Source organism: Lissotriton vulgaris, chromosome 8 (assembly GCF_964263255.1).
Source record: "Lissotriton vulgaris chromosome 8, aLisVul1.2, whole genome shotgun sequence".
Classification (NCBI taxonomy): domain Eukaryota; kingdom Metazoa; phylum Chordata; class Amphibia; order Caudata; family Salamandridae; genus Lissotriton; species Lissotriton vulgaris.
Genome location: NC_141696.1, coordinates 818,611,762 through 818,635,070, shown reverse-complemented (window position 1 = coordinate 818,635,070; position 23,309 = coordinate 818,611,762). Strand labels below are relative to the sequence as shown.

Genomic DNA, 23,309 nt, shown 5'->3' with positions numbered 1-23,309 from the left:
ATGATTGCTTACACAAGTGCTTTGAAAATCTAAGCAATCATGGACTTCGGGGAGAGTAGAGTTCAGAGTACCTCCACATTTGGTTGAGTGTGAGTCATATCCAATGAGGTAGAACGGCTACTAAAGTAAAGAATGTTTTATCTTATTTCTATGGTTTGTTGATGTTATCCACTGCTGTTTTATATGACCGGAGGCTATCCCCTGAATGACAAGAAATATTTCAAGCATGTGAGCTACAGTTACAGGTAATTTACTTATTTCTAATTATGAAATTAGCGTAAAATCCCCTAAAGTGAGAGAGCGATAACATTACAGGTCACTTCCAGGCCGCTGTGAACCTCTTCAACATTTCGAATATTCACTTTCCGAGTTTTTCTAGGGATTTCAAAAATTCCTTGGCTGATGATAGTGTACAAATCAGATTTTAGTACACACACTGTGCGTATATCCTTCAAAACTGTCCGAGTTGTCTGTAGAGAAGAAAAAAGTAAGGTTGATTTGAGGCTGTGACTCCATTTGTACATTTTAAAAAGCATTAATCAAGCAATAGGTTTGACTTTAGAATATCACATACACAGGAAGGTCCTATTTCCTTATATATATATATATATATATGAGAGAGACAGCAACGAGCCTATAGACTTTTACACGCAGAACTTCACGTCTACAGACACTGATGTCCAGGACACAAACATCTACCTATCTCATTCTTACAGACCTAAAGGCATTCATGCATACATAGGACCAGAACTGCAGTTACAGTGCACACATAGGTGGTTTTATACTTGATAAATAGAATGATATTCATATAATGGGCTAGCAGTGAGTAAATAGCATTAGGATACTGATAGTGAAAGAGGAAGCAAGAGAGAAATGGAAGTAGCATAGAAAAGGTAGCAATCTAGGGGAAGGAGCAAACAGAGTGAGGATGGGTGGTGGTCATCATGGAGTTAGCAGCAACGGTAGGCTTTAAGACAGATGTCAAAAAAAGAAAGGGAGAGCTGGGAAACCCATGTACACACGTATACACGCAGGCAAATCTGCACAGACAAGAAGCATGCAGACATGCCTACCTTCCTGAAGAACAACAATACAGGGACAGAAGCAGGAACAGGGCAACATGTCTAGTGCCTCCAATCCGGCTAGTCACACTAATTCAGGCGGTTGTTGAACCAATCTGTGCCTTTTGATGTAAGTTTGGAATGGAGTCCATATTTTTTCAAATGTATCCAATATGTTTCTCAGAGTGACTGTGAGCCACTCCATTGCATGTGTGGACCATACTTTCACCCACCATGTATCCATTGTCGGCAGGGAGGCATCCCTTTACCGCTGGGCTATGGTGAGTTGGGAGTCGAGTAGAAGTGGTGTTATCAGTTTCTCTAGAGTCCAAGAAAGGACATGGAGTTTGTCAACATCCGTATGGCCCAAAAGTATTATTTGCCGTAGTAGGAGCATGTCTAAATCTGTGATTTCTTTAATTAGGGCCTGCAAATGGCCCCAAAACTGCTGTAAATTTGAACTGACCCACCACATGTGGATGTAAGCCCCCATTGAATCACATCCCGTTCAGCAGGTCTTTGTGCCTCCATTCATCGCACTCAAACGGACTGGGGTCATGTACCACGGTAAAATCAGTTTGAAAGCATTTGCCCCATGTTGAGGGCACAAAGAAGACTTTGATGCTTTATTCCATGTTTGCATAAAGTAGCCTTCTAAAACATGTCTCAGACTTGCCATAGCAGCCTGTAGTGAAGTTTTAAACTGCAATTTTGACCTGGCAAAATAAATGTTTTCAAGATAAGGAAGATTCCCTTGGAAAAGAGCTAAGCAAAGATTGTGATACCAACCTTACAATGTCACAAGTACATACAACAGAAACAAGGAAATAATTAGTTTAAAATTAACTGCTTGCATATAATTCATTACAGGGCAATGACATTTAACCCCTGCTTGTGACAGCAAACATATGGTCTTGATAAAGGTGGTAATGAACAAGTGAACCCACCGAAACGCGTCGACGCATTCATTGGTATAATTCAAGCCTCCAACACCAAAATTGATATGCTGATACAATAGCAATACAATACCGGTGTTTCTACAATGGAGCCAGAATATACGAATTGTATTCAACAAATTAATGTTGTACTTGTTCTGTCTTTTCAATTGTGCAGGTTGCAATTGTATGTATTCTTTGTCAAAAATGTTTTAATTGTGTTTTAGTAGTAGGGATCTAGATCAGCTAAACCCTCCATTGTGTTTTTAAGTTTTTCACAAATAAATGCATTTTTAATTATTTCCTTGTTTCTGTTGTATGTACTTGTGACATTGTAAGGTTGGTATCACAATCTTTGCTTAGCTCTTTTCCAGGGGAATCTTCCTTATCTTGGTTGTATAACCCTATTTCCCTTGGTCTCCTCAAGGGGTACCTCTCGATTCCTTACAAAATAAATGTTTTGCCAGGCCTAAATTTTCCTTTTAATGCTAATAAGCCACCCCTAAGGTAGGCTCTGAAGAGCAGCGTACAATGTATCTAAAAACAGGACATGTGGGTTTAAGTTTTACATGCTTGGATAGTGGATAATTCTTAAAGTAGCTTTTCTCCCATAGGATTACATTGGGTTCCCTTATTACACTTATTGAGAGATAACCTAAGTTTGGGAGCAGATAGTAAAACTTTGTTTACAAATAAGTGAATTGTAATTTAAAACCCTTATCCATGGTAAATTTGAATATTAAGGGACTGATTAGGATACCGGCAGACAGGTTCCTCCATCACAACGGTGACAGACATAGCATCCACACACAAAAAAAAAATCCAATTGGATATAATGGGATTTGCATTTCGGCGGGCGGAATATCCGTCACCGTTGTGACAGAGTAACCATCCGTCGAGACCTAAGTCAGGCCCTAAGTCGTAATTCTGAAATGCTACTCTTAGAAAGTTGCCATTTTCTTGTCCTGGCCATTTGGTGCTCTGTTCTGGCTCACGTGACTATGAAAAGCTTGGCAGTTGGACTTTATGTATTCCTTCCAGAGAGTGAGACAAAGGGGGACTAGTGTTGGCAGGAAGGTTAACGCGAAGCTGTTCACTGCCCCACTTACATTTCAAAGGACTGACTCCAGCCCACACAAAAAGGAACTTGACACCCCTTTTGTCATTCTAGACTAATTGGAGTCTTGAGAGGGGAAGAGAGGAACTACCCAGATGCGGAAAATATAAGGAGCCTGCCCACTTCAAAAGCTGGCACGAGGTATAAATATTGGACCTCTTGAACCACTCATCAGATCACTTTTGGACCTGTGGACGACTGATAGAAGGACTGTTCTGCTGTCCTGGTGAGGGAAGGACTGCTCTGCTACTGGAAGTACTGTCCTGCTCCCAGAGGTTGTAAGCCGGGACATGCTACATGAACCCAGGATCACCAGAGTGCTCCAAGGGCTAGCTGACTGGCCTCCTGTTCGGCGCTGGAGGCTTCCCTCTCAGTGCCCATCTGACCTGCTGCAACTGGGCCTGCCTGGACTTGCAACTGAACCTGCCTGACCCTTGCTGGCATCTGCTAGAGTGAATGCCTGATACTCAAGAAGTGCCTCTCTGGGACCTGGACCCTTGGCTAGCATCAGACTGCACTTCACTGTCAAGATTGCAACCGTGAATGGGTCCACTGGTGCAGAGACTCTGCTGCCAGCGACCAGCAACATGAGATCTGCACTTTGCGCTACAGCTTTAACAGTATGGGGTGACCGCCAATGTGAAGCTCCAGCAATGACCGTCCATGACACCCAACCGGATCTTTGTACTACAGCAAAGACTGTCCGAGACATCAACCATGATCTTTGCGCTACAGTGATAAACATCCACAACACTTGCTGCTCTTCACAGCCTCCTCCACCACAAACTGGATTTTTCACATCAGACTTTTAAAAGATCAGTTTCAGCTAAATTATATGGGTCCCTGTTTCCGGACAATTATCCATGCGGTCTTCGTGAACTTGTGCCTTTTTCCCGGTCTCCCACCACTGGACAGCAGCGAATGGAGCGTTCTGCTTTTGGGGTCTATACTTACCTGAAACTTTACAATTGCAGCTCTCTGGTTCTTCTGATTGGAATTTTGTTGTTTTGGCATCATTTAATTTATTAAAAGTTACTCTTTTTTTCTAAATTGGTGTGGGATTTCTCTTGTGTTGTGTTTTCACTGCACTTGTACTTATGGTAGTTTATCGGCCCCCTAGGACTACTCCTGGTTTCAATGAGTTTTTCTTGGAGCTCACTTCGGACCTATGATCCAGATATAAACGTCTCCTAGTAGTGGGAGATTTTAATTATCACTGGGACAAGGTGCAGAGAGAGCCTGCAGCGGGTCTATTTGAGACCACTATGCTCTTGATGGACTTGCAGCAACTGGTTAATAGTCCTACTCACGTAAAAGGCCATACCTTAGATCTAATTTGGTCTTCACAGCCTCGGGCACAGATAACTGATATTAGCCCCTGTGTCTGGTCGGATCATTCATTGTTGAGATGTTGGGTCCCAATTGATAGTCAACTACCGCAGCCCCCGCCTCTGCGGAGGAAGGTCAGAATCTGGAAAAATATTGCGGCGATCACCTAATAGCCATGCTACACTCAATCCCTTCCGCTGATCTGGGAGAAGATAATCTGGACAATAAAAGTGAAGCTTTATTTACTCTCTTACAATAGGCCATTGATATAGTGGCATCAGAAAGAAAAGAAAGGGTCAGAGATAACGGACAGGGGGCCCCATGGTTTGATGATACACTAAGGAAAAAGAAACAACTTCTTCGGCAAGCAGAGAGGCGTTGGAGACATAGTTATAAGCCAGCAGAGTTAAAAACCTTTAAAGTCCTTTTTGCTGCTTATAAATCGGCTATCCTAGTCAGGAAAGCAGAATACTATGAAGGAAGGATTCCTCAGACAGGTAACAAACAAAAAGAGGCCTTTGCTATCTTGAAGGAGTTGAATCAAAAAGTTGAAAAGAAGTCCACAATCGCATCTCCAGATTGCGATGCCTTTCCGGAGTTCTTCCTTCAGAAAGTCACGGACATCATCTTGGAAATCACAAGAACTCCCATTGACTTCAGTTCCCTTGACCAGACTAGCCCCCCCTGTCCTAGCAGTCAGTTGTCTGAATTTCCTAGTCTTGATGCAGCTACTTTGGTAACAATAGTAAAGCATATTAAATCAGGCTCCCGAGTGGACCCCTGTCCTCCGAGGGTTTTTCAGATGGCTCTGCCAGGTCTGGAAAAGCAAGTTTTGGGACTTCTCAATGACTCTTTAGATTTGGGTTATTTACCAACTAATCTGAAAGAGCTAGGGTTACACCCCTGTTGAAAAAGCCTGGTGCAGATACCCAGACCTTAAAAAACTATAGGCCTATCTCAAAACCCCCCTTTCTAGCAAAAATCTTGGAGCAGTATGTATTGAAAATACTTGCAAGGTATTTGGAAGATCATCAGCTGCTCCATACTAGACAGGCGGGCTTTAGAGCTCATCATAGCACAGAGCTAGTGATGGTGTCCGTCCTGGACGAGCTCAGAATTAGGGCCGATAGCAAACAACCGAGTGCCCTGATTTTATTAGATCTGTCAGCGGCAATCGATACGGTCAGCCTTAACATACTGCTGAACCGTTTACGAATCTGGGTATAAAAGGGCAAGTACATCTTTGGCTTAGGTCTTTTCTGTCAGACCGCACTCAGAGAGTTCAATTGGGCAAGCAGCTGTCGGATCTGGGCCCCCTATCCTGCGGAGTACCCCAGGGCTCTGCTTTATCTCCGCTTCTTTTCAACATCTATCTGCAACCCTTGGTGGAGGCCTTGACCCAGATGGATTGTCAGGTCTTTAATTATGCTGATGACACTAAACTTCTTGTCAGGCTTAATAACTCCTGTCAGGCCCAGAATTCAGTAAAAAATCTGCTCAGGTTCATGGTAAATTGGATGGCAGCCAATTCTTTGAAAATAAATCCGGATAAAACCGAAGTGCTCATTGTTCAACAAATAATAGGCCATGGTGTGATGTTTTTTGGCCTTCAGAATTAGGAGTGGTCCCAGTACCAGTCCCGGCGGTAAAAAGCTTGGGGCTGAAAATTGATTCGGAATTGTCTATGTCTTGTCAGGTCTCCTCTGTTGTGGGAATCTGTACGGGTGTACTTAGGCAGTTATGGAAACTTGTTCCCGTCCTATCTACATCCGCACTACAGTCAATTGTCTCCGCCACTGTCATCTCTCGGCTAGTCTACAGGAATGCCCTTTACCTTGGCCTTCCCCAGAAGCTCCTTGGGAGACTGCAAGTCGTACAAAATGATGCGGCTAGGCTAAGTTTTGAACTCCCTAGGAGGACACAAGCCACCCCTCTGTTACATAAATTGCACTGGTTGCCTATTAAACAGCGAGTGCAGTTTAAGGGTCTTTGTAACGCCCACAAGGCAATCTATGGTGAGGCACCGAAATATATAAAAGATCGTTTGACAAAGTATGTTCCCAGTCTGGTCCTACGATCATCTGAGGCTTGTAGGCTAGTTCCACCCAGGTACAGTTCTAAATCCAAAGAGGGTAGAGCGTTTTCTGTCCTCCTCTCGCAGGCTTGGAATGATCTGCCGAAGTACCTGCGAAAAGAACCGGTCTTGCTCATCTTTAGGAAGCTCTTAAAGACCTTCCTTTTCAGAGAGGCACTAACAACTGCGTAATCTCTGCATTCGCCGCTGCCAATTATTTCTGCTCTAGTGACTTGCTAACTCTCTAGAAGAGCTTCGAGACCGGTTGGTGATTTGTGCTATATAAAAATAACATAACTTGTGTTTTCACTTTATTACTGTTTGTAAGCTGCATAATACTTAACACATTGCCTCTAAGTTAAGCCTGACAGCTTTTGTTCCAAGACATCAGAGAGTTAAGCACAGGTTAATTTTGTGATTTTTTTGTGGTTCACCCTGACAGGTATTGTGGTTGGTGATTGAGAAAGGTTTTCACCCCCCATCAATCAAACAACCCAATTTCCTACAGCCTCTAAGCCCATACAATTCATGCCCTCTGTCAAATGATCATCTTCGAGAAATATTGAAGCACTCCCTGCATGCGTATTCCATCCTTATCCTCTTTTTTACCTTAATGCACAAGGAGCAGTGCAATTCAGTACCTTTATTTACTGAATACTGATATAGCACACCTAGGTTTACCACATATCTCCATGTAAATGATTGTTATCAGGTGCATTGATTTAGCAGAAGGAAACACAAACTACAACTCACAGGATGCAATGTTTTGTTAAATAAAAATCCATTGCGAATGACATAATGCCTTTATTATCATGCATAGAGAATGACAAGCAAACTTAGGAGAAGTTGGGATACATGTATACCACAAGATATAAGACTACTCCCAACTGTGGGCACACAATGCAATTATTTAACCTGAGCCAGTCCACTAATCCCTGCATGAAATCCATTAATGGAAACTTGTTTATTTAATTTTCTATTGCATACATTGGGCTGGTTCATTTTGATTTGTTGTTCCTAGCTGAGAATATGGATATACCTTATAATAGTAGAACACTCAGCATACCTCCAGTAAGTTAGTAACACAATGACATGTCTTTATTCCACTAACTACAACAAACCACTAGAATTTAAAAAAAACATATTGTGTTAGCTGAACAGAATACAATACCCTAGAGCCAAACAGCAAGGAACCCCATTCACTACATTAACCCTGTATTGGGGAAAAAAACTTAGGATAATGCCCTGAAAATATTTCATAAGTATTGCTTCCGCTGAAGAAGCTGCAATGTGTCTTGTCAATTTACCATAAACTGACCCAGGAAAACCACTAACAAACTCTCAAAGGCCTGTAAAATCCCTGTTTCAATTCATGTTTTTAGAATGGGAGATTCACTTCAGGATAGGCTGACCCACTATAAATAAATACATCATAGGTTCCAGATACATGCCCATTGCACTAGTTGTATCTATTGCAATCATGGCTTCTCCTTAGAAGCCGTATTGAGAGAAAAGGGCGGCTAAGTAATCTTGATCTCAAGGTGAAATAAGAACACCTTATGGAGAAACCTTGGGGTAGGGACACCACCTTAGGAAGGAACCTTGGACGTAGCAGCTGGTGAGAAAAAACCTTTGAGTATGAAGGCCAAGACACCAGTGCCAACATCTTTTTTGGCAAGGGGGATGCTGCTACAATATAACGCTTCTATTTAGGGAACCTGACTGAGATGTTCAAGAGTGACTCACATTAGATTCCTCCAAGGAACCTCAGAAAAAAGGTAGACGACATGCCATAGTAAGAGGTTTCACAACTGGCAATTGAGCATGATGCCTTGAGGCGACCCACTGAAACCATAACATAGCCACTGACACACCCTACCTGTAAAAACTGCTGAATGAACATTGCCTTACAAATCCAAGGCCATGCTCCAAATTCCAGAAATATACATAGAACCAATGGTGGTCACACAATATTCTGGTTTGCATCATATCACAAACATCAACAGAAGTACCAAGGAAGACCCAAATGCTGAAGCTCTTTCATCTCAATTTTCCTGCAAACATTGTAACTGTCAGCAGAAGAGGTTTAAGAGCTATTTATTATCAACTCTGAAATCTATTAACAACTGGCATAGTAGGGAAACTCACATTAAATCAGGGTAAATGTAAACCTACACTATTGCCTTTGTGCTGTCCCTGCAGATCCATGATAACAAATTTAGTGATTAGAGGAGATAGCGTAAAGGTATAACTTAAACAATCCTCCTCTACAGTGCAGATTAGTTGACAAGCAAAGTGTCCTGGGAGGATGGAAAACTGTGCTAATGTAGGCCCCATTATTTTCCACCCTCTTTACATATACAAATCACAATGCAACAAAGTGGCTCTCGGCTCATGATCCTATTTGAAAAATTCCAGAGGCTGCATGATCAATTCTAACATCACAGTGTTGCTCTATATAACCATGCCCATTCGGTAATAGATGTCTCACAAACTTCTACTGTATGGTGAACCCCCTGCAGTTCAGACTAATTGTGTGATTAGTACCACTCTGAGACTGCACACAGACGCCCCAAATCCACCTGCTCACATCAACTGTAATTACTAAAAGACTGAGCATAAAGAGGAAAATCTTTATTTGGTGCTGTGGCAATAGAGTTACTCCCAAAAAGTTAAGAAAGACCAGATAAACCAACACAGATCATGATTCCTCAAAGAGAAGACCAAATAAACTGTTAGACATTACTATCTTCCTCAGAAATGAAATTTTTAGCAAGTGATGAGCCAAAGTAAACTATACCTCAATGGCTTGAAGATTAAAATTATGCTTTTAAGCAAGCCACAATCAGCAGGACACATTTGCAGTGGCTGCTATTACTGGGTGACCACCAACTCAAGCATCCAAAGTTGGGAATCTTGGAGTCATCTTTGAACCAAAACTCTCCTTTGATGGCTCAATGAAGGCTGTGATGGTGAGTACTAAGCAGGTGAAGGAGGAGTTGTGCAAAGTCCCACCAATGTTATCCTTTCTGCACAAAGTGAACTTTGTCGCATGTACATTAATCTCTAAAGACAACTTTAACTGGTTTGAAACTGAGCGGCAAGACTTGGTCTGGGAATAAAGAGGCCAGGACACAATACACCTATTCTCTTTAACTTGCACTACCTGTGAAACAATAAACAGACTTCAAGCTACTTTGAATCACCCACTGTGCCTACTGGTCCGGTGGATCAATACATCCAATCAAAGTAATCCATTTCTATATGTCAAAAAGTAATTTGAGGTCTGCATCAGACAAGAGAACCACTCCAGTTCCATACAATAAAAATGTTACAGCAGTAGAAAGCCTTAGGAACAAATGTCTGTGTAGAATAGAACTGACTGAACCCAACCTTAAGACATCAGTAAGACCACTGAAAATTTCAAACTGAGCTGACAACATTCCTGTCCCTCCAGGCCTTTTGCAAACTAACATTCAGATAATTTGACTTGATACAAGACCATGAGCCATGGAAGCTCAAAGCTACCCAACAAATGCCCTGGCATATTATAACTCCTCACAATCTGCTTCTGAAGGGAATATCAAACTGTCTTTCTTGAACTGTTCATGAAAAGAATTAATGGGTAGGTGGGATCTGAGAAACTGCTGTTTTCTATTCTCACTATCATATTCAATGCATATAATACCTCCACTATCTCCTCTTCCCTACATACTGCCACTATGAAGCTAGCTGTTAGTCACAGGTTTGTTAATAAAATTATCAATAAATAAATGCTATCTTCAGTGCCGTGATAGATGCTTAGCCAAGGAATACAAGTGTAGATATGCCCATAGAACTAAAAGACCGATAATTCCGAGAGACAAAACAAAAAGTCCAAATACCATCATTACCTAAAAATGATGAAACTAGATGAATCTTGAAATTCTCCCTTGCTGACGTCTGATCCATCTACAGCTAAATGCCCTTTTCCTGAAAGTCCCCACTACTGAGACCTAAAATAGCAGTTACTTACAAGTCACGGAAGGCATAAAGTGAGTCTAACATACTTGAAGGAGGAACCTATTTGTCCTGAGCAGTATCCCTATCACTCATTACCTTGAAGCAGGACGGGGCATGCACCAGTAATTCGTCCAAGTCATATGCAGACAACTGCAAGCATTCCATTATCTCCAACTAGAGATGCTGGGACCTTCATGAAGCTTCAAGGTGATGCACTGTGTGAAAGACCTGGAAGTGCCTGCGCATTACCACAGCTAAATAATACTTCAGGTGGACAAGCCTGCTAGGAATACAAAATCATGCATTTTGATCTTGGCGAGCTGTGGATGTCAGAAATTATCCTAGGTTAATCAGTGGAAGGATCCTCTGTCCCAACTCCTCTTTAAAGTATTTTTGGTCTACACCCAAATGTTCACCACATCCAGATATATGTTCTATGCAAAGGTTCCCACTAACTTCCAATAATGCAAACAAATGCATAAGTAATCCTATTGGTCAGGACTACTTTTAAGGAGAGGTTCCACAGCGAATAAGTGGTGATTGTGTCACTATATGGCTGGACTTATGTGCTACAAGAAATGCGTTACTTACCTGTAACTGCAGTTATCCAGTATTGGTGTCTTTCATAGATTCACATGCCTGAATCATTCCCCGTCGTCGAGACGGGAGTCTCCGGTACATAGAAAAGTAATGTCCTATAGACATACATGGAGAATAGTAGGCCTAAAGGCCTCACCTTAGTAACATATCCATGTCCTTTTGTAAAAAGGACCAAACTCTAGAGAAGAGCCAATCAGCTATCACCTCCCTCTAGAACCTTCCTGGCAGGAGCCTCAGTCCCTCAGATTTTCGTACGCACTAAGCTAAGTAGGCGTAACACAGAGAGGTAGGTGAGTCCTTCCAGGGAAGGCGGGAGGGTTGCATGTGAATCTATGAAAGACACCAATACTGGATAACTGCAGTTACAGGTAAGTAACGCATTTCTTATCCAGTATTATGGGTGTCTTTCATAGATTCACATGCCTGAATCAGAGTAGCAAGCAATGCAGAGTGCACATTTCTGATGGAACAGCATATACAAGTCCTTAGATAAGACACCATGCGAGCATGAACCATCATTAGACATCCACAGTAAGTATTACTAAAGAAATGTGCATACCAGAGTAGGATGGAGGGACGGAGGAAGGCTCACCTTACTGAAATAGATGGCGTAACACTGTTTGTCCCACTGCTGCATCATGCATCAGCTCCGTATCCAGGCAGTAGTGCCTAGTGAAGGTATGCGGCGACTCCCATGTTGCCGCCCTGCAAATGTCAATGACTGGCACCCCTGCAAAGAGAGCCATAGAAGTGGACATAGCTCTCGTGGAGTGCGCTCTCACTTTGGAATGCAATGGCTGTCCGGCTTGGTCATGACAGAAAGCAATGGCTGTAGAAATCCATCTGGAGATGCTCTGCTTGGAAAGCGGTAGACCTTTCCTAGGTCTGCTGTAAGCTACGAATAGCTGGTTAGGTTTCCTGAATGTTTTCGTTTTGTCAATGTAAAACTTCAAGCATCGCTTGAGATCCAAAGAAAACATCGATCTTTCAGCTGCCGTGATTGGGTTTTGAAAGAAGGAACGCAGAACCACAGGTTCATTTAGGTGGAAGTCCGACTGGACTTTTGAGATAAACCTAGGATTGGTTCTCAGGATTACATTTCTAAACTGTAGAAAAGGATCCTGGATTGAAAAACGCCTGTAGCTCACTGACCCTCCTTGCAGATGTGAGAGCCAGGAGGAGTGCTGTTTTCCACGAGACATACTTTAGGTCAGCTCTGTGTACTGGTTCGAATGGATGTTTCATGAGCTGGATAAGAACCACATTGAGATGCCAGGAGGTGGCAACATCCTTACTGGCGGGAAAGATCTGTATAATCGTTTTAGAAATTGCTTAATCAACCCGCTTGACCAAAGCGATGGACTCGTTGAAGTTCTTTTATAACGAGATATTGCTGATAAGTGTACTTTAATGGAGGAGTGGGCTAGGCCCGCCTGTGCCAGAAGTAATAGATAAGGTAAAAGTTGCTCCAGTGATGTGGAGAAAGACTGAATTCCGTGATCTGCACACCAAACACAAAAGCGCTCCCATTTCAGGGAATACGTTTTGGTCGTGCTATCCGCCCTTGCTCTGGCAAGAATGTCTACAGTCTTGTGGAATATTCAGATTGAACTCAGGAGCCAGGCGGCTAACCTGAGAGACTTCAGATCTGGATGTTGAACTTGATTGTTGTTCATTGTAAGCAGAGATAGATAATGCCGCAGGTGGGCCGGCGGCTCCAGGGATAGACGGTGGAGCTCTGTGAACCAATGTTGCCTCGGCCAATTTGAATTTAATTTGAATTTAAAATTTCTTATAAAGCGCACGTATACCTGCGGTTTCTTGGCGCTGTTACTAACAGGATCCTAAATTAAAAAGCTGGGGGAACAGGAAAGTTATTATTCGAAATATTTTGTGAACAGGTAGGTTTTGAGTTGGTTACGGAATTGTGGGTAGAGGGAGATGGTACGGAGTTCAAGGGGAAGGGAGTTCCAGAGGGTAGGGGCGAGAGTGGCAAATTTAGAGCCTCCCCACTTCTTTCTCCGGTAGCGTGGGATGGTGAGGAGGGACTGGGAAGATGAACGAAGTTCCCTGGTGGGAACATAGGAAACAATCTCGGAGGAGATGAACGCAGGTGCGAGTCCGTGTCGGGCCCGGAAAGTGATGGAAGCAAGCTTGAATTGAATTCTGGCTCGCACAGGGAGCCAGTGAAGTGATTTTAGGAGCGGGGTAGAGTGGTGAAATTTGGGGAGTTTGAAAACCAGGCAGGCCGCCTGGTTTTGGATCTGTTGTAGGCGACGCAAACTGTAGGCGGGGATGCCGGCATACAGGGCGTTGCCATAGTCCAGGCGGGATACCACCATGGCCAAGATGATGAGCTTTAGAGCAGAGAAAGTGAAGAAACGGGACACCCTGCGTATAGTGCGCAGTGAAAGAAAAGAAGAAGACACCACAGAGCTAACCTGGGAGTGAAGAGTGAGTTGAGAATTAAGTTTTATACCAAGTGTTTTGACTGAGGAAGCGGGGGTAGGAGGGGGGCCAAGAGAAGGGGGCCAGAAAAGAGGGGACCAGGGGCTGGATGAACCACCCGTCAACACCAACTCGGTTTTGTCGGGGTTGAGTTTAAGGTGATTGTGGTTCATCCAGTCCCTGATGTGAAGCATAACAGATTGAAAGTTTAGAACAGAGGAAGGAGAAGATAGATTGAAGACAAGCTGGAGGTCGTCCGCATAATTAAATACGCCGACCTCCATCTGTTGAAGAGAGAAGATTAGGGGAGCAATATACAGATTGAACAAGAGGGGAGAAAGAGAGGAACCCTGGGGAACCCCGCACTGAACTTTCCGGACGTCCGCCGTGAAGTCACCCAGGCGAACAGCCTGGGTGCGGTCACTCAGGAAGGAGGACAACCAGACCAGGGCAGTCCCCCCGATCCCCGCCGCTCCGATACGGGAGAGGAGGATGGTGTGATCCACCGTATCGAAGGCGGCTGAGAGATCGAGGAGTACAAGGGCCTGGTGCTGATTAGTGTCCATGCCCTCCCTGAGGGTGTCCAAGACCGACAGGACAACGGACTCTGTAGAGTGTGCAGGGCGGAAACCGGCTTGACGGGGGGCAAGAGCACCATGATTCTCCACAAAAGAGCTCAGAGCACAGGTGACGTGGCGCTCGAGCACCTTGGCTAGGAATGGTAGGAGGGAGATAGGACGGAAATTGGCGGGGACAGAAGGGTCTGCCCCGGGTTTTTTTAGAATGGGCACAATTACCGCAGATTTCAAGGGTTTAGGAACGATGCCTTGGGCAAGAGAGCTGTTAAGAAGGTGAAGGGGAGGGTCAGGGCAGGAAACAAAGATATGGCGGAGAATGTGAGCGGTACAGGGGTCTAGAGGAGAGCCGGATTTGACCAGGGGAACCAAGGTGATCAGGCTCTCCCGAGTGATAGGGGGAAGTGAGGTAAGCACACCCTTGGGGGGGGACATTGGGGGTCGACAAAAGAGGGGGAGGGTGGCGGGATGTTAGCCTTGATGGTGATGATTTTGTGAATGAAATAGTTGTTGAGAGAAGAACAGAGTTCTTCGGACGGGGCTGGCTTAAGAGTAGTTCTGTCCGAGAACGCTAGGTTGTGGATGATGGTGAATATCTCCTTGGACTGGTTTTCCGCGGCTAAAATTTTGGAGGAGAAGTAAGATGTTTTTGCCTCCAAGATGTCTTTTTTATACTGGCTCAGGATGTTGGTATAAAGTTGGGGCTATTAAAATTAGAGTACAAGGCTCCACCTAGATTTTCCTGAGGACTCTGGGAAGCATCGGGAATGGCGGAAAGGCGTACGCAAAGACGTTGCGCCATGCAATGGAAGATGCATTCCCTAGAGACCCTGACTAGGGATGCCAACCTGCGAAGTGTGGGCATTTGGCGTTCATTCTCGTCGCAAATAGATCGATTTGCGGCGTGCCCCATCTGGAGAAGATCTGGTCGATAATTTGTTGATCTAGCTCCCTCTCATGTGACGATGTTTTCTGCCTGCTCAACGCGTCGGTGAGCACATTGTCCGTGCCTGGGACATATTCCGCCCTTTGGGTTATATTGTGGAGTATGAGCCAATTCCAGATTTTTTTGCAAGTCGCGAGAGTGTGTCAGCGAGCGTGGCCTTCCCTCTTTGTTGAGGTAGTGCTTAGTCGTGGTGTTGTCTGTCCGGATGAGCGCCAGGGAATGTTTTATTCTTGGCAGGAAGACCGCCCGCAGTTCGAGCAGATTGATATGTAGTTTCTTCTCCATAGGAGACCACTTTCCGCTTATCTTTAGCTCTTGCAGAAATACTCCACAGCCTTTCAAGGAGGCGCCTGTTGTGACAACATGAGGGGCAGCCGGAAGCAGGAATGGCAAGCCTTGACACAGGTTTCGAGATGACGACCACCATTGCAGGGCTCCGACCATCTGAGGAGTAATTTTTATGTGGTCGTCGAATGACACTGTGCATTGGACCCACTGCTTCGAGAGCGCCTCCTGTAGAGGTCTCATTCTTAGTCGACAGTGAGGAATCAGGAGGAATACACAATGACATCATCCCCAGGAGGGATTTGAAGAGGCGGACTGTCAAGACTTTCTTCGAGGCTACTATAGCAGCTAGTGCAAGGAGCTTGTTCATCCTCTCTCTGGATGGGAAAGCTTTTGCTGACCGTGTGTCCAGGGTTGCACATAGGAAACTGATGCACTGACAAGGTTGTAGGACTGATTTTTCCTGATTGAGGGTGAGACCCAAGCAATCGCAAAGCTTTAAACAGGCATTGGGAGACCTGGACGCGTCTTCTAAGGATGGAGCCTTGACCAGCCAGCCATTCAGTTACGGAAAGACTTGGTGATGGCACTGTCTGAAATATGCCGCCACCGGGGAACGACATTTCGTGAAGATGCGCGGTGCAGACTTGAGCCCGAAAGGCAGAACGTGAAACTGCAAGTGTCTGCCCACTACTGCAAATCGCAAGTACTTTTTTTGAATCCTGTGAAATGGAAAATGGAAGTAAGCATCCTGTAGGACTAGGAACGCTATAAAAATCCTGCTCTTCCAGTAGTTGCAAGACCTCCTTGATTACCATGCGAAACGACTGCTTCTTTAGGAATTTGTTGAGGGCCCTGAAGTTCAAGATTGGTCTCCACTTCTTGTCTTTTTTCTGGATCAAAAAGAAGCGGGAATAAAAGCTTTTTCCCTTCTGAGGTGGAGGTACTCTCTCTATTGCTCCTTTCTACAGCATAATCGAGATCTCTCGTAGAAGCAGCCCTACATTTTCGCTGTCCTTTACCTTGAAAGGACAACTTCCCAAAAGAGGATTGATTGTTTTGCTGTTGTTGGCGCTGTTGGTATTGCGGTCTACTCTGGCCTGAAGAGCAGGAAGACTTGTATTGATAATTTCCTCTGTAGGAAGACCGCCCTCTTCCTCCATTTCCACTAAAGGACTGGTTCTTATACTGAAGAGTGCCCAAAGCTCTTGCAGTGTCTGCTTCGTTAATTGTTTGTGCCAAATAGCAGCTGGCTATCATATGGCATGTCCAAAATCTTTGTTTGCACCTCAGGACGGAAAGAGCCGTCCTTGGAGCCGCAAGACTGCTGCTCCAGCCAACTGGCGGAACCTTGTCATAGCGATATCCATCGCGCAGTCTATAGTTTCTGACGGCGATGCTTCACCATCTAGCAGAATCCTCTTTGGATGAATCTGGCAATTCCGACAGGTATGGGGCTATGTGTGCCCACAATTGTCTATGATAGCGTCCCAAGAGCGCTAGGGCGTTCGCTGCCTTTACCGTCATTGCCGACATTGAGGAAAACCTGTTCCCAATGTTGTCCACTCTTTTCTCCCCTTATCAGGAGGAAGCGACAAATGGGCTGAAGGATTCCTGGAGTTCTTCTGGGTCGCCTATGTCACTGCGGAGTTCGGCTTAGGATATCCTGTTAAACATGCCGGTGCTGTATCTGGCGCCCTATACCCCTTCTGACTATAGGTAATCGATAATCGGTAATGACCTTAATGCCTTCTTGAGAGGTTCTTTGAAGTCATACAAGAAGCAGTCCTGTTCTTGAGAGGCCATTGAGATCGTAAAACGTTGAGCAGCCTTCTCTACCACCTTAAAAGAGATTCCAGAATTGTCGGAATTTCCCTCGTCGACGAGCCCGTCGATGAGATCGCAGTCATAGACTATGCCGTCGTAGACGAGCAGTCATAGACGAGGCTGTCGTAGACGACGCCATAGACGATCCATCATAGACGAAGCCGTCGTAGACAAGCCATCGTAGAGGAGCCATCGTAGATGAGGCCGTCGTAGACGAGGCCATCGTAGACTAGGCCATCATAGACTAGGCCATCATAGACTAGGCCATCATAGACTAGGCCATCATAGATTAGGCCATCATAGATGAGGCTATCATAGACGAGGCCATCATAGACGAGGCCATTCTAGACTAGGGCATAGTCGACGCCGTAGACAGGCCGTCGTAGACGAGCAGTCATAGACGAGGCCGTCGATGGCGATGCCGTCGTAGACGAGCCATCGAAGACGAGCCCTAGTAGATGAAGCCATCGTAGACGAGGCCATCGTAGACGAGGCCAACGTCGACACCGTAGACAGGCCGTCGTAGACGAGCAGTCATAGACGAGCTATCGTAGACAAGCCATCGTAGATGAGGCCATCGTAGATGAGGCAATCGTGGATGAGGCCATCGTAGATGAGGCCATCGTAGATGAGGCCATCGTAGATGAGGCCATAGTAGATGAAGCCATAGTAGATGGGGCCATCGTAGATGAAGCCATCGTAGACAAGCCATCGTAGATGAGGGCATCGTAGATGAGGCCATCGTAGATGAGGCCTTCGTAGATGAGGCCGTCGTAGATGAGGCCGTCGTAGATGAGGCCGTCGTAGACGAGCAGTCATAGACGCTCTCGTCGTCGATGCTCTCGTCGTTGACGAGCCTTCGTAGATGAGCCATCGTAGACGAGCCATCGTAGACGAGCCATCGTAGATGAGGCCGTCGTAGACGAGCCATCGTAGACGAGGCCGTCGTAGACGAGCAGTCATAGACGCTCTCGTCGTCGATGAGCCATCGTCGACGAGCCATCGTAGACGAGCCGTCGTAGACGAGCCATCGTAGATGAGACCATCGTAGACGAGGCCATCGTAGATGAGGCCTTCGTAGATGAGGCCATCGTAGACTAGGTTGGCTTCTTAGTCTTTACCTCAGACGGTATAGAAGACGCCTTTCTGAAGGGTCCTATGACCAGAGGAGGTGATTTTGACGGCTCATAAGTCGTCTTTTTTACATGATTTTTCTCCAAAAGCAAATCCTTTACTTTCCTTTTCCACAGAGTGAGGAGATTTTGAAGGACTGTGCCCAGAAGACCCATGAGTGGTCTTTTTGAGGGCCTTCTCAGGACGTTCCCCTGAGGAATGAGTCTGAGGAGATTCTCTTCTCTTTTGAGGTCTCCTAGACGTTGAGGACAATGCCTCATCTCGGTCACTGGAGAAAATAAAAAACCTCCTTTCTGGTCTTAGTGTCTCAAAAACTTACTTGAGAAAGTGCGACAGACTTTCAGTCTTTGGCCTGCGGTATAGACAGTAAATGCAGTCGGTGTGAGGATCAGAGCAGAGCAACCTCTTCCTTACCAGACCTTCTTTAAAGAAAGTATTTGAAGATAATCCATAGAAAAGAATCCTTGACAAAGTCATTTAACCCTTTCGATGCTCATGACGAGCTCAGCTCGTCATGATGCACGGTTGAGCTGTGCTCATAACGAGCTGAGCTCGTCATGAATCAATAATAATGAGAAAAAGTCAGCACAGGAGGGGAAAACACCTAGCAGCCAAGGTGTTAATGAAGTGAAAAAAACACAGAATCTGAGCAGAGCTCAGAGGAGACTCCCTTAGCACAACGTGCGGTAGAAAATCTGAGGGACTGAGGCTCCTGCCAGGAAGGTTCTAGAGGGAGGTGATAGCTGATTGGCTCTTCTCTAGAGTTTGGTCCTTTTTACAAAAGGACATGGATATGTTACTAAGGTGAGGCCTTTAGGCCTACTATTCTCCATGTATGTCTATAGAACATTACTTTTCTATGTACCGGAGACTCCCGTCTCAACGACAGGGAATGATTCAGGCATGTGAATCTATGAAAGACACCCATAATACTGGATAATACCAAATGTTATTGTGTTGCATCTTCCCCAGCCTGTGTACCCGCCAAAGACTACGCCACACATGGAGCTTAGTATTACACATATTTATTCTGCTGCGTGTAACTGCGAACACGCTTTCATGGCATTGTGATCTAACTCCTACGTCATAGGTTTATGGAGTCCGTTAGGAACCAAATGAGTTCCGTCATAAAATGCCGCAAGACACTACATCTCCCCTTCTGTTGAATAAAAAGGTACATTTTGTTTTACAAATCAGCATGTATATATGTATATATATATATATACACACACACACACACAATTACATTTCTTCAATCAACCTTCACAGACTTTCCAGGATGCTAGGCAGTCACCCTATGTGCCTTGGTGGATACAACATGGAAAGGTGCTGCATCATATGGAGCATCATATTTCCTCCTTCACATTCGTCAGGTGATTACTAGATCTCCTGCCTTAAATTCAATGTTTTTTATATGTCGCCTCTTATTGGCAAATGTTTTATTTTTTTCTTTGTTAATCAAGTCTTCTGTACGAGTTGTATTCTCATTCCTTCTCACTTGTTGGTCCATTGAGGTATCTTGGTTGTAACTGCTCTCCTGAACATCAAAGACGCAGGACTTTCGCCTGTGGTCAAGTGAGGTGTTGAGTGATAGGCTTGCAGAGTATTACACATCATTATTCTGCTGTGCGTAACTGTGAACTCAACATTCTAAAACAAGCTTTCATGGCATTACGCTCTAACACCTATATCACAGTTCCATGGGGTCCGTTAGGAGAAAAAGGGTTTCAGTCATAAAATATCGCAAGACACCACAGATTGCATACCCTCTCCTTAAGATTTTTAGATCCCGGAAGCCTAAGAACAAATGCTCCTGGGAATCCCCCCAACAGGTCACACCTGTCTGGTAAGGTGGCATTTGTCAGGATTGATACTAAGGTTTCCTGGTATGAGCTGAGGAACAATTCCATCAGTAAACTGTAGAAGACTTCTGCTGTAACTGAATGATGAGCAGGTATCACTCTCTCTCTATGATAATGTTTGATTCATTGACTAAGTAAAGGAATTGTTTATTGTAAGCGACTTTCACAGAGCTAATTCAATTGTAATTTCTCAATTGTTAAAAAAACTATTGAACCAATCCCTTGTAGGCACACATGCCTGCATATTTAACTGCCCAAGCCTCCAAGGGTTTATTGGGTTTCCCATTGTTCGAGATATTGTAACTGAATGATGGCAGTGTAGCTCAAGGCACCAATGCTCATAGCTAGCATGTTCCGAGGGTGGTGAGGCGGGAGGTAATAAAAAAAATATGAAAGGCACTTATCTCTTCTAGCAGCGTGACGCCTTCCTTGATCTTTCTCTACCCGCTGGCTCCAAACTCCCAAGCCAAACCTGGCACTGCTGTCATGCAGCATGAGAGCAGAATTAGGATTGGTGGGAGCGGCCTCTATCAGCACTCACACGAGCACTGGAGGCCTTTGCTTTCTCTAACCCGGCTTTATTAAGACAACTAGGTTAGAGAGGTTTAAAATGCGCATGCCTGGCTGGCTGTAGTAAGACGGTCGGTCAAAGAAACATATGCATTTTAAACTCGAGAGCACAAAGCTCCCTGCAGCCACTCACCAGCAATGGCACTTCCCTGTCCTGACGCTCAGTTTGGGACAGGTCAGTTGCTGAAAAATGAAATGGCAATAAATACACTTTATTGCCATTTTATTTTTCAGCCCTGGCCTGGGGCTTTTGTTTGTGGGGCGATGCTCCTCCATGCAAACAAAGGAGCCGCCCCTAGCTGATATCTGTAGAGACCTGATCGTCAAGAGTTTGAATTAAGCCATGGCAGACTCAGCCAGCTATCCCTACAAGATTTGTACATTCAGTACCATTAAATAAGGCAATAGTAAAATCTGTCAATTACAGTTCTTAGAAAGAGCAGAATTGGAGTATGAAACTCGATTTGAAAACAAAATATAATGATTATTATTATTATTATACTGTCTAGTGTGTCTACATTAGTAAGGTCTTCATTTGTCCTTTCTTTGTGATTATTTATTATTATTATAGAATCCTTTACTCTCCACTTGAAAAAGTGTGGCATACTTCTGGCTCTTGACTTGGAGACAAAGTTCTCTAACTGATCATCAAATAATTGCTGTCCATGGAATGGCATTCTTAAGAGTCAGTTCTCTGGTCTTCACCCACATGCATGCTATTGGAGAAAGTTACTCTCTGAAGTCACTGCGACTCTATTCATATAGGTCAGTGCTCTGAGCTCACGTTCAGGTCACTGATTGGAGTTTGAGGTTTTTTCAACGATATGAATGTGCTACTAAAGTAACACTGTTTTGAATCTCTTCAAGTCATTAGGTGCCTAATAATGAAGCCTGGGCGGTGAACTCCACTCTGTTTGCGGAGTTTTCATCACTCCGTGCTCCTCGGATCTCACGGAGTGCAGAAAACTCCGCTGTGCGTAGTGCAGCAGAGTTTTTCCCCGCCTCCACTCGCAAACGGTAAGTTGATGAGAACGAGCTGGCGCATGGGTAGAATTTCTATCCGAGCGGCAGTAAGATCAGCACAAACGGTTTTTATGTCACTTCGCTGAGTTCCGCGTAGCGAAACTCCACAAACTACAACCAGGCCTGCTAATGATACTAGTGTAATATTGGTAGGTTTCAAAGAGGGGGGAGGCGAGAGGACACTATTAACCACTCAAAATGGTGGAAGGTCCAGTAGCAGCTTAGTGTCCGTACTGAGTACTAGAGAGTCAAATCAAAAAAGGGGGGGTTGCTGCACTGTTCCTAGAGGAAGAAGAGGTGGGGGAATTTTTGCTGGCGTGACCAAGGGGGGGATTTTAATGATACCCTGGGGCATCCATTATGTTGGATGTATTTGCCTCACACACCCCGAGGAGTGTCATGCTTCATCATCGGCGGTTGCTCCTCGTCGGGGAGGCGGTGCAATCCCCGACGGGCACACCTCAGAGAGGGGCTCTTTGGCGGAGATCTTTTTCCAACTGCCTATTGGTGAAGTGGGGGTATGTGGGCAGGGTGGTGTATACCTATGATAAGGCGGCTAAAATGTAACAAGGGGTACCGGAATGGACTTTATTCTGGGGGTCCCCTGGCTACGGTTAAAAAGGTGAAGCTAGTTTCCTAGGTGTCAACCTATTATGTTGTGTGACCCTAGAAGATACTAGCGGTGCATGTGGTCAACATGTTTCTCGCTAATGGACCCATCCCCGTCCAGCTCGGCGGGGATGGGTAGGTCACTACACCCGGACACAGCAGACTTCAGCCACACCTTGGGCTCAGCGCTGTAGTTCAGCCCTGCCGAACACTCATGTGGCCTTTAGCATACGATCAGTAGGCATAGGAGGATCCACTAAGGTAACAACACAACACATATGATACGAGAATGTTGTTGTTTTCACTTTGGTCCTGAAGAATCGCGGTTAATATACCATTAGCGAGAAACATGTTGACCACATGCACCGCTAGTATCTTCTAGGGTCACACAACATAATAGGTTGACACCTAGGAAACTAGCTTCACCTTTTTAACCGTAGCCAGGGGACCCCCAGAATAAAGTCCATTCCGGTACCCCTTGTTACATTTTAGCCGCCTTATCATAGGTATACACCACCCTGCCCACATACCCCCACTTCACCAATAGGCAGTTGGAAAAAGATCTCCGCCAAAGAGCCCCTCTCTGAGGTGTGCCCGTCGGGGATTGCACCGCCTCCCCGACGAGGAGCAACCGCCGATGATGAAGCATGACACTTCTCGGGGTGTGTGAGGCAAATACATCCAACATAATGGATGCCCCAGGGTATCATTAAAATCCCCCCCTTGGTCACGCCAGCAAAAATTCCCCCACCTCTTCTTCCTCTAGGAACAGTGCAGCAACCCCCCCTTTTTTGATTTGACTCACTAGTGTAATATTGCCATGGGACTTCCACCTTGACACCAGGAAATGAGTCAAGCATGTATATTTATTAACAAACCTGTACTGGAGAACTGCAAAATAATCTAAAAGGC

At 44.9% G+C, this 23,309-nt stretch overlaps 1 protein-coding gene across 1 annotated transcript in view; it reads right to left on the bottom strand.

Annotated features, from left to right (window-relative positions):
• Positions 1 to 23,309, bottom strand: part of RFX8 (regulatory factor X8) — a 954,619-nt gene that overhangs the window by 475,318 nt on the left and 455,992 nt on the right. Inside the window, exon 11 of the mRNA XM_086933389.1 lies at positions 314 to 470. Within this exon, the coding sequence (XP_086789515.1) occupies positions 314 to 470 (157 nt within the window). The remainder of the gene's footprint in view (positions 1 to 313; positions 471 to 23,309) is intronic.